Source organism: Canis lupus, chromosome 23 (assembly GCF_048164855.1).
Source record: "Canis lupus baileyi chromosome 23, mCanLup2.hap1, whole genome shotgun sequence".
NCBI lineage: Eukaryota > Metazoa > Chordata > Mammalia > Carnivora > Canidae > Canis > Canis lupus.
Genome location: NC_132860.1, coordinates 22,817,474 through 22,830,088, shown reverse-complemented (window position 1 = coordinate 22,830,088; position 12,615 = coordinate 22,817,474). Strand labels below are relative to the sequence as shown.

Genomic DNA, 12,615 nt, shown 5'->3' with positions numbered 1-12,615 from the left:
AAAGCACCTAATATATGATTCTTCGATCTACAGTTTGGGTCTCTGACTGTTTGAGTAAAAGCCTGTTGTTTCTTCATTTGTTCTACATGTCCTGGCTCTGACGTACCTAGCAATGACACTCTAAATCTCAAACATTCATTTTTTTTTTTTGCTAATATGGAAATAGTATAACTGCCATTTCTGTAAAATTGCACTAAGTGAAAAAAAATGATCCTTATTCTATCATCAGCTCAATATGACAACTCTACAGAAAGTGTGTCTAAGTCTACAAAGTTAAATGTTTGATAAACATTTATTAAATATTATTTTAATACATTATATGTAAATATGTAAATATATGTAAAACGTATAATAACAGTGATATAACTCCTAAATCTTAATGTCTTAATGAGTTAGTCCTAGATACAGGGAATCAGAGATATGTATTTTCAAATAGTGAAGTGGCATTAAAGTTCCAGCTTGGCAGTACACCCCAGATAAGGCTAGATGGGGGTTCCTGGGATGTGAAAAATACCAGCTGACAAAGAGTTGGTCATATGTGTGAGTGGAGAGAAAGGGAGAGGATAGAGACAATGGTTGTGACTAGAAGAAAAAAATGACATTTTTCTGGCTCGAAATAGCTATCAAAGTTGATTTTGTTCATTTTCTAGACATACAGAGGAGTTCACATAAAGTCCTATGACCAATTAAAGAGCAGTACACATGACCCAGGTTACAGGTTTTAATGTGAATCAGAGAAGATATTTTTATGAACAGAAGATCCAGTGTGAAATGCTAGGATTACACAAGGGGCCACCCAGTGACTAGTCACTTTCCTTCATATAGATGGAGCTTGTTTCTGGGCTCTGTCATGATGGCATTCAAAATGGTTTCTGACTCCTGCACCTAGTCTTGTTCATAAGAAAGTGAGAATTTCCCAGAACTCTTTGAGATTAATGAGTACTATGGAGAAACAAACATGAAACTAGACCTTTAGAGCAACTTCCAGGCTTATAAATAACCCTTAGCAGATGAGCTCACTGGACTATTGTTTATTTGTTTATTCATTCGTTTATTTTATTCAAGTCAGCTGTGTATCTATCTGCATGACATTTGTCTATCTCCTTTTGTAGTTTCTAGACAATGTGCTCCAGGAGGATGATGAGTCTTACCTTCTACTGTATTACAGAAACTACCATATGGGTAATCTTTAATAAAATACAAATTTTTGATCAAAATGAATAAAACTTAAAAAGTGACCAGTGTCTCTGTGTGTCTCTTGGTCCTTCTGATTATGTTTCTGAATCTACATGTCCTCTGAATGTCTCTATTATTGTGTCCTGTAATACCTTCAAATATTTGGGCATCCTAAATTGAATTTTCATGTAACACCCTCAAAAATATAAACTCCTAACTCTTTATTTCAGAATGCATCCTTTCCTTGTGCTCTTGGGAATCAATTCAGAGGGATTTAACTCCATCAAAGGAAATCTTTCTTAACTTTCTCTCTAGACCCAGTGATCCTGGGACCTGCCATTGTAGATGAATATAAAGGACATTAGGATAACAATATATTTTAGAAGGTCTTCAAATGGGTGCATTTGACACCTCCAAAATTTCTCTTTTCTCTTTCTCTCCTTCCCTACCTTGCAGAGATGGTATGGAAAGGTCAGAGAAAGAGCTCTTAAGAAATAAAGGACTGGGAAGTTAGATGGAGATGAGTCCTCTGAAACAGAGCTCTGAGATTACAGTGGTCTCAGCTGAACACTTGGGTCAAGGGAGTTAGGGTGGGGAAACTTTCCTGATAGACCAATTTAATGCCTTGTTCTGATCCTTATATCCACATATGCTTCAATGTAAAGGCAAAGTCCTGGGAGTTCTCAAAAAAAAAAGGGGGGGGGAGCAAAAGTCCACCCTCCCTAACTTTTCTTTCCTATCAATATCTGATGCTTAAAATTAATCACCTTCCTGGTGGCAAGACTAATGCCCAAACCAAGATATAGCTCTAGACCTTGGGGCATCACTGTTCCAAAGCTCCAAATTCCCAAGGCTGGGAGAACAAAGGAGGGAGGAGGCAGAAAAGGGCCTTGGGGAGGACCTTCTGAAACAAATGCTACTTGAAGCTTGGCTTCTGGATACAACCAAAAGAGATGGTGTAGAAACCAAGACCTTGGCCAGAGTCAGGTTTCCAGGGTCACATCTATGGCACCGATGAACAAAAGACTCATGAACAGGTCAGTAAGAAACTCCAATGTATCATGTCCTAGAAGGCTTAGTATAGATTACAGGATATGGCAGGGCAGGATAGAGTATAGAGAGTTGGTTTAATGAAACTTATGGAGAAAGGCAGCAATATGTCAGTCAAGAGGTGATGAGGCATAGGAATATGCTAAGGAACCCACCCTCAAAAAAAAAAAAAAAAAGCTGGACTCCCAAACAATCTTTTCTTGCAGATTTTTGGAATAAGGAAAAGCCAAAATATGCCTTTCCCTTCCTTGCTAGGCAGATATATTTTGGAAGAAAAAAGCAGAACATTTGTGGTAATAGAGGCAGATAGCTCTAGAATGATTCAGAGGTTTGGGATGGATTAGCTATTTTTGTGCTCTCCAGCTGTTTGTACCAACTTTCTCTTAAACCCTGTGTGTGCCACCAAGTATTTATTCCCACAGAGCTTAAATCAGGTTGAGGAGGGGAGGCACTATAATGATCAAGGATATAGACTAAGAGAAAGAAAAACTTGCCAAGGAAGCCAGTCTCAGATCAAAGCAGAGGCAGACATTACACACTCTGCTTTAAATTGCTTCATATTCCCAGAAGAGAGCCTCTTATCTGTTAGGAAATAAGTGTACATATTCTGTAACTAAAGGCAAAGTAGATCTTCTTTGTTCACTCTCTTCCATATTGAGGTATAGACACTGTAGATTTTGAGGATCTTAAACTCCCACAGATAGGGAGTAATAGTGAATCTGGTGATGGGGTGGTATGGGTAGGGGAAAGTGGTCACCATTTTAACCAGCAAGGGATGCTACCCAAGGAAAGAAAGCTGGATGCTTTGAGTAGAAAGGCATTCACAGCCAGTATTCACTGGTAAGAAAGTCAGGAATTTATTGCATCTATAGGTAAGATGATCAGTTTGTGGCTTTGGAAATGTATACACCTCAGCAAATGTAGAGGTGTATAGTGAGTATTTGATGATTACATTACATCTACTGGATGCCATGTATCAGAACAGGTAGCATAATATAAATCATCTAATCAGTCAGCAGAGATGATGCTGGGAATGCAGAAGATAAGAATAAAGGGTACAAGGCAGACAGGAATATGGGGAACAAAGGCTGGAAACAAAAGAGAGAAGGATCCCAAGGAAAGGCAAATGTAAAATGTGTTACTTGAATGTTTGGGTGGTGTTCCTCCATGAGAACACACAGAAGAAAAGAGAGAACCAGAGTGTCTTCTTGAAGCCTCTAAGTTTCTGGAATAGAATGATTAGATTGGGAAAACAGTTTTTCATCAATACAAGATCTTAAGGACTCCCCAGGAATGAACACCTCTGTGAGTTGATGGATATATTTTTTTAAGGTGATAAGGTTGTAGAGTTGTAGAATTATAAGTCTTTGCAGTGTTAAATCATGATTAAAGAAGACCATTTAGTTGACACAAATATATTTTTTAAAATATTTTATTTATTTATTTGAGAGGAAGAGTGTGATAGCATGAACAGGGGGAGAGGCAGAAGGAGAGGAAGAGAGAGAAACAGACTCCCCACTAGGAGCAGGGAACCTGATGTGGGGCTAAATCCCAGAGCACTGAGCCATGACCTGAGCCAAAGTGAGACGCTTAACTGACTGAGCCACACAGGCACCCCAATGCAAACAAATATATTTAACACTTCATGAAGCGGACATGCAGTTTTGGAGAACTGCAATATGGGGTGCAAGCCAGAAAGTTTTTACAGGATAAAGAATAAAGAACAAAGAATAAGGAAGAGACAATAGAAACACCTTATTGTCTGAAGCCACATAGTCAATCTTGTCTGGGTGAGAAGGCCCAGAGTTGACTTTGTTTTGGGGGTTTGGCTGATGGATGGATATACTGTGTTTCTGGTCAAGTGGAACATTGACAGGGACATGAAAGTTGTGTAAGTTTCAGTTTGCTAATGTGGCACCCTGGGTAGAAGCAGTTCCATCTCAGGCCTAGAAAGTTTATTTCAACATCATCAAACTGTATCATTGAATATACGATCCTAATTATCAATTAACTGTTCGTCCAACCCCTGGACCTCTCAAGACACACACACACACATCAGTAACAGCCAGCTCCACAAAGGATGCTCATTACTTTGCTAGAGTCAAGCACAGGTTCTCAGTCTTTGAGTGTGAACATGGAAAAGGACACGTTAAGGCTTATTTTTTTCACAGATACTACTAAGAGATCACCATTTCTGAAATTACCCTTGTCTAATGTGATACAGGAAGAGAACAACTCTGCTGCTTCCTGGCATCTGGACCTTGTGGGGGCCTCTTTATCATGTTCAGTAACAGTTATCAAAAAATAGGGTAATTAAGATGTTTCTGGGCATTCTATTTAAAAATAGGGCACACTGGCACATCCCACCATGTCTATTGTAAAATAGGAAGCAGTTATGCTCTCTAACTCTGTCTCTCCCTCCCTATTTGGTTCCCATACTCCTCTGGATCTCAGCATGACCTAGGAAATAGCCTGGGTTAGACATGTGAGGATGGGCAACTCAGACCCATCCCTATCAAAACAGTTTCTTTTTTGGCTTTGGATTGTTTGTTTGTGGGGAGGGTGTTTGGTTTGTTTGTTTTTAGTTTTGGTTTGCACAATCTGCTTCTCTTTGCTCTACCAGGGAAAAGTTTGCCTCGCCCCCACCCCCGCATGAAGCCTAAGGCTGCAGGCTGCCATCAGGCTGGACTGCACTTACTAAAGTACTCCCCCCTTTTTCTCATTCCCCCTTTCTACCCTCCCCCAGACCCTAGATATGTCATCCTTTTTTTAATCTTAATAGTGTAATCTCAAATATTTTCTTTTTTTTCACATTTTATGTTTTATAAGGACAAGAATCAGCTCTATCTCATAAACTCACAATTAAATCCACCTTGCCTAGTACATTCCCTGGCACATATATTAAACAATGATTTGCAGTTGTTGATCTTTTTCTTTTTTCTTTTCTTTTCTTTTCTTTTCTTTTTTTTCTTTTCTTTTCTTTCTTTCTTTCTTTCTTTCTTTCTTTCTTTCTTTCTTTCTTTCCTTTTTCTTTCTTTCTTTCTTTCTTTCTTTCTTTCTTTCTTTCTTTCTTTCTTTCTTTCTTTCTTTTTTCTCCTATCTCTAAGGCTTTCCTAAGAATGACCACTTTATTTCTCTGACGTCATCACAGTTTAGAAAAGAACTACAGGAAATAAAAAAAGTAGAAGCTACTAAAGGAGCATTTCTGAAGACCTATGGACCTGTGCATGGTCTTTCCTTAAGAGAAGACTTACTCTATGAAAATGCCTATTATGGAACTCAATACCAGTGCTACACCCTTTCTGCTGACTGGCTTCGTGGGCCTGGAAAAAGCACACCACTGGATCTCCATCCCATTATCTGTCGTCTATATCTCTATACTTCTTGGCAATGGCATTCTCCTATTTCTCATCAGGGTTGACCATAACCTCCATGAACCCATGTACTATTTCTTAGCCCTGCTGGCAACCACAGACCTAGGGATGACCCTAGTTACAATGCCTACTGTGCTGTGTGTGATGTGGATAAATCACAGGGAAGTCAGCCATGGCATCTGCTTTCTCCAAGCCTACTTCATCCACAGCCTCTCTATGATAGAGTCTGGAATTTTGCTTGCCATGGCCTATGATCGGTTTATTGCCATCCGCAACCCACTGAGATATACTTCCATTATCACCAACATCCAAGTGTTAAAGATTGGAGTGGGAGTTTTCATGAGGGGATTTGTTCTCATCTTGCCTCCAATATTGCCTCTCTACTGGTTTTCCTATTGCAGATCCCATGTCCTCTTTCATGCATTCTGTCTTCACCAGGATGTAATCAAATTAGCCTGTGCTGACATCACCTTCAATCGCCTGTATCCTGTTGTGGTGGTATTTTCTATGGTCCTAATGGACTGCTTGATAATATTTTGCTCCTATATTTTGATACTCCAGACTGTGATGAGCATTGCCTCTGAAGAAGAGAGGTCCAAGGCCCTCAACACTTGTGTCTCCCACATCTGCTGCATCTTGGTCTTCTATGTCACTGTTTTTGGTTTGACATTCATCCACCGATTTGGGAAGAATGTTCCCCATCTAGTACACATCATAATGAGCTACATCTACTTCCTTTTCCCCCCTTTCATGAACCCTATTATCTATAGTATTAAAACTAAGCAGATTCGCGGTAGTATACTCCAATTATTTTCTCTGTCCCCACCAAGAACATGACATTTACTTTCTCCTATCTGGAAAATGACTAAGAAGTTATAAACAGAATGATAACTTGACTGGCACAGATTTCTAAGAAACACGTTAAAATAAATGGGCAAATGTCAGAAAAAAAGTCTTACAGATACAGCTGCTTTTTTTCTGCCATCCCCCCCTTTCTTTTTCCTCATAAGGATGAAATGTAATAAGTCATAGTAAGGCACAAAACATAGTGCAAGGTTCTTAGAATGTACTCAATTGATATTCATTTTGTACTAAATGCATTAATTTTACTAATAACAGCTCTGATGTGATTCTGAATTCTGTGGCATGGTCCAACAAGTTTAACAGATTCCAGTCTTGGTTGTGTTTTCATGTGGACTGGACATCCTTGCAACCATTAACTTTTATCTGTTGTGTCCCTATGTGCACCCAGCTCCATTTTCTAGAACCTTGTCATCATTGAAACAGTCTTTCTGAGCTAATTTCCAAATGATGGCTATTGAGCACAGTATGCATGCAAGACAACTGTACATGTAATATATTAATGCTCAATTTTTACGTAGTGAAGTGAATTGAAATCAAGAAGTGAATCAATTCCTTGTCCAGAGGAAGGAGTTTGTTATGATGATCTTGATAAAAGGGTGCTAGTCAGAAACTATAAATAATCAGAGCCTGAAAGGAAATTAATTCAGATCAGAACTGGACACATTTGGAACTTGGTGTATATTTATCAGGTGTGTAGAACAGAGGTAACAAAGGGTAGATTATGTGTGTGTAATTATGGGGAAAGAAAGAAAAAGAAAGAGACACATGTGTTAGGGGCAGAAAAAAGCCTGGCCTGGAGAAAACGGTTTCAGGGCAGGCTGTAAGGATAAGTTTAATCCATATAGCAGGTGAGGAGGGATTCAGATAAGATCCCATTCTCAAAGGTGACAGTAAGGGTAGCTATAGATTTAATATAGAAAGAGGAAGGAATAAATTTACCAGAGTTCAACAGCCTTGTGGAGGCCACCCAGAGGAAGATTATTTCCCTAACGATTGATGAAATCAGGGCTAAATATAAATGAATTTCTGACCTCTTGCACCTTCCCTTGCCCTTAATCATCAAAGGAGAAGAACTTTACAGAATCATTGGAATTTTGGGTAATATGGAGGCAAGCCAAATATGCAAATGTGGGACCTTGGCAAATGCTCTGGTGCAGTTTACAAGCTATGTAATGTATCATGTATCTGTCATGCCCAAGGATTGGCACAACTTTCTGTTTAGAAGCACTTGTCACACTTAAAATTTCTTCTTTTGTGTCTCTCTCTCTGCTCCTCCCCTACTGGACTATGAAATCCACTGTGTACCAGCTTCAAGAATAATGCTTTGGTTGAGTGAAGCAGGAGTTTAAGAAAATGTTCTTTAAAATAATGAAAGGGACCATATGGGAAATGAGGGGAACTGATTGGGGAAAATTAGAGAGGAAGACAAACCATGAGAGACCCCAAACTCTGGGAAACAAACATAGGGTTGCAGAAGGGTAGGTGAATGGGAGGATAGCGTGACTGGATGATGGGCATTAAGGAGGACACATGATGATATGAGCACTGGGTGTTATACTATATGTTAAAAATTGAATTTAAATAAAACATTTTGAAAATGCAAAAAATAATTAAAAAGGAAAATGTTTATTAAATCAAATAATAAACTAAGAGTGGATGATGTTCCTGTGTCTATTTCTCCTAATTCTGCATTTTTATATAGAGTGTAGAGGTAGAGATGGAGATCAAAGTCTCTGACTTTGGGGTATTCCTCTAAGTTTTTGCCCAACACTGTGTGACAGGAGACTCCCCAAAGTGAATAACCAAAGTCTCCTATGTTTGAAGTCGGCCTGTTCCTTCCTGGGTATATATTCTGTGTACACTGAAGCCAACCTCATAGGACATCTTTGTCAACTTCCCTAAGTTTCCATTGGTGAATTTTCTTTTTAATGGAGTTATATGAAATGTTGATTTTTTTTTAGTGAATGATTTTCAATCATTGTGGTCTCCACATTTTCCTAAGAGCTGTAGGATAACCAAGGAGAGAAAGAGGAAAAAGAAAAAGATACAGAAGAGGAGTCTATGAGAGGGTTGCTCAAGCTTTGTCTGGTTCTTTGCCTCCTTACCATAGCAACCCATTCAATGTGGGATAAATAAAGGACTCTCAATAACACCAATTGTGTTTTTTTAGTAATGACCTTGAATTCCAGTGGTTATTTATTGCATCTGCCAAAGAACATTTCTTTTTTGTCTGGTAAGGAGTTCTGTAGACATTTAGATCACTAGGGCCAGGAACTAGGCCAGAACTGAAAATAATGTCTTTATTATATATCAACAGTCCATGGAGGTATCTAGGTAACTGAGGAACTGGTGGTCACTGAGCAACAGGTTCTGTGCCTTAAGAGGAGTGTTATCAGAGTAACATTGGTGTTTGCCAGCTATGGAAACCATGGGATTAGAGTGTATGGTGATGCCAAACACAAAACTGTGCCAGCTGGTTCCAGCTCAGCAATAAGTTTTCAACATTATCTTACCCCTCCTCAGAGGATAAAGAAGGGTAAGATCAAGCATGTGGTAGAAAATACTGTGAAGAGAGGCATTTAGATAAAGAGAGAATAACAACTCAATATTCTGCTCTGCTTGTCAGCAACCATCTTCTCCTTTATACGCAGCAATGGATATGGTTTTAGTATCTCCAAAGAAGTCCTTCCATAAAGCATACTCATACGTTAAAACATAAGTGAGTTACAGGTCACCTTGTGGCCTGACAGGGCTCTGGCTGTGACTGACTAGCTTCACACCATTCCAAGCACATTAAGGCCCTAGTGAGGCTTAGCACTACAGTAAAATGTGCTCAATTGTATTCAACATAAACTGATACATTTACATTATACGGTAATGGTTTTTAAAATCTTTAGATATAACCTTTGAGGTCAAAGATTATGGTCCAGATGTAACCTCCACTTCAATTGACATTCTCTATAATGTCTTAGATGTTCAGTATCTACTGGCTTGAAGGCAGGATAAAGTTTATGTCCCTAACCATTCTTGGAGGACCTCTGTCTGCTTCTCTGGGGATGTGAGTCTGAATGTGGCCAGAGTGGGGGCCAGCCTCACCACCAGCACTGGGAACCACAGACTTTGAAACACTGCCAAATGCCAGTTAGAGGAGGACTTAGCAACTGTTGAGCACCCATGGAGAAGGCAGGCAATCAGCTGTGTGCAGGACAGTTGTGTTGCAAGGGCACATGGGGGACATGCATTGCTTATCCGGATTTGTCCTGGGGACTAAGTGGCTTAGAGGTGAGCCTCAGTGGGCAAGATGAGAAAAAGTAAGTAGAGAAGACAGAACAAGCCTCAGGGGGAGGCTTCGTCAGTGGAATAGATGGGAAGATAAGGTCAGTGAAATAGATGGGAAGGAAAATGAGTGAAGGAAGGGGAGAAAACAAATGAGAGAGGGCCAGGGAGACAGGAATGAGAGTCAGAAAGGAAACCCAAGGGGAAGTCTCTTTGTGGGCAGGATGTTAAAGAGGGAAAGGAAGTCAGGGTGTTCCCCTGGGACCCAAGTTCAAGAAAATCATTCTTCATTCTTCATCAGTGACTAACCCCTCCCCCTCCCCAAGCAAGAGTCCCCATACATGCAACACTGAGAGGGCTGAGGTGGGGTACTATCTGAGCCATGAGACAACAGGCTCATATGTTCAGCCCCTCCCTAGACTTGGAATCTTATCTCACAGGCACAAGCCTTCTGCTCTCCAACCATTCCCCTCTCAACATTGCAACTACTGCCACCTGCCCCCTTAGTGAATGAACCAGGAGACAGCCTCTAGAAAGGGGGCAGAGGACTGTCCCTCAGGTCTTGTTATGGTTCAGATGGAAAAGAAGCTCTACCATACATACTTAAACCCTGAGTTTTTGTTATTTTTTTAAATTTTATTATTTATTTATTTATTTATTTATTTATTTATTTATTTATTTATGATACAGAGAGAGAGGCAGAGACCTAGGCAAAGGGAAAAGCAGGTTCCCCATGGAGAGCCTGATGTGGGACTTAATCCCAGGACCCTAGGATCATGCCCTGAGCTGAAGGCAGATGCTCAACAACTGAGCCACACAGGTGTACCAAGTTTTTGTTATTTCATTATTAAACTAGAAAAAAAAAAAAAAAAAAAAAAACCTCTACGGATTTTTAAGTTAAAATGGAAAACTAGTATTTCTGATGTGCTGGTAAATGAGGATAGAGACAGTGGCACAATACATACATTTAAATGTATTCTTTTATGCAAATGTTCTGCTTTCATGATAAAGATCAGTCACTTCTCAGTCACTCGGCAGTTAGAAAGCAGTCAGAGATTTCTCGAAGTTTACTTCACCAAGGCAAACTGCCCTTCTTCCGATTATACTTCACAATAAACCCAAACTTCACTCGGCCTGTTGCCCCCAGAGAAGCCCCCAGTTCACTCACAGCTCCTGTGACCCTCCAGAGGGAGGCTTAGAATTTGCGTCAGTACATAAATTGAATGTCCAGAATAGTGGATAAAGCATTACAATGATGACAAATTTATTAAAAATTACAGATACTGAGAAAGTTCTTGGCTTTCAAGTCAGATCCTATTTACTTTTTCTAACACATTCAATGGCAAGAATTTGTTCTTAGCTGAGTTGTTTCCTTTAGGGACCAGGACCAATCACATAATTCTTTTATGAAAACAACAAGGCCAGAAAAAAATGTAGATAACTCATTCCAATTTACCAAAAGTCTAGAAGGAACATTGACTATACTGTCACTTCCTAAATGATGTGATCTAGGAAGATGGGATTGAATTATAGAGTCTTTTTTTTTCTTAAAGATTTGTATTTATTCATAAGAGACAGAAAGACAGAGACAGAGAGAGAGGAAGAGACATAAGCAGAGGGAGAAGCAGGCTCCATGTAAGGAGCCCAGTGTGGGTTGGGACTTGATCCCAGGTCCCCAGGATCATGGCCTGGGCTGAATGAAGGTGGTGCTAAGCCGCTGAGCCACCCAGGCTGCCCTATAAAGAGTCTTTTTACCCAGAGAGGGCAAAAAATTATAAAGCAGGAAGCCGTGAAAAACATGTCTGACAGAAGACCCATGGTTACAATCAGGGAAGCCACGACCTCATGTTATCTGATAGATAAAAATGGTATTGGCTAAATAAGATCAAGAGTCAAAAAATTAAGTAAGTTAAATGCAAGCAAAAAGAAGTTAATTTCTCAACAAAAGATTCATGGCAGCCATACTCTCAGTTTTAAAGGTGGGGGGGTAGGGAGAAACCACTTTATTGATATTATAAAAATCTAATAGAAAAAGAAAGAAGAAAAGGGAAATCCGTGCATACATGAGGGCAATTGTAAGCAGTAAAGGAGAATAGGACAGAGTTATATCAGACTGGGTACTTACAACATCCAACCTTATTAGCTGGGGATGGTGGGTGGAGACAGCCAAGCTGGAGTCCCAGTTGAGAGGCCTGGGCAGGGCATCCTCCTCTCAGGTGAGACTTCCAACTGACCATTCCCATGAAGGCTGTATTTATAGGGCATATGACAGAGTCAGAAGTTAAACATTTGTTTGCCTACGTGCAATTTTGAATGAGCTGCATTTCTATGTTATCATGTCTTCACATTTTTAAGGAGCCTGGGCCCTATGTGCTTGACCCTTCCCAGATTCCATTCTTGGGGGCCAGCCCAGCCTGGAGCCAGAGGGGATATAAGGCAAGATTTACAGCTTTTGGTGTCCAGACCAGAAAGGCCAATTCTCCCCTGGAGGTCAGATAATGTCAACAAACCAGGCTCCTAAAGTCACTTATGTAGCATAAGTCTCACAAATAACATTTTTAGCCTGCCTGCAAACTTGCAGGTCAGGGTGGTCCTTTGTACAGGACAAATCACAGACATTTCTATCCATATGATACAGTTGAGAATTACAGTTTGGAGGAACTCGGTATGCAAAAATCTCCTGTAAATGGAACAGCTACATGATGGGTAGATGGTTCAGCTTAGTTTAAATTACCAATTCAGGGAGCACAATAATGTATTTAACACCCATTCCTGCTTTGTGATTCATATATGACTGGATACCCAAACCATAACTTTTCAAGTTTCCTAAGTTCTTTCTTTAAGGAATAGTACCCACAACCCATTTCTCCATGCT

The 12,615-nt window shown here is 39.9% G+C and overlaps 1 protein-coding gene across 1 annotated transcript; it reads left to right on the top strand.

Moving 5' to 3' along the window:
* The first annotated feature begins 5,489 nt into the window (after positions 1 to 5,489).
* On the top strand, positions 5,490 to 6,437 carry LOC140615489 (olfactory receptor 51B6-like). The gene has a single exon (XM_072795355.1). It carries the CDS (start codon positions 5,490 to 5,492, stop codon positions 6,435 to 6,437), a length of 948 nt encoding a protein of 315 aa, XP_072651456.1.
* The last annotated feature ends 6,178 nt before the right edge of the window (positions 6,438 to 12,615 follow it).

Coding starts and splice junctions, on each gene's coding strand:
- LOC140615489 (XM_072795355.1), top strand. CDS start 5,490: ATGCCTATTATGGAACTCAATACCAGTGCTACACCCTTTCTGCTGACT.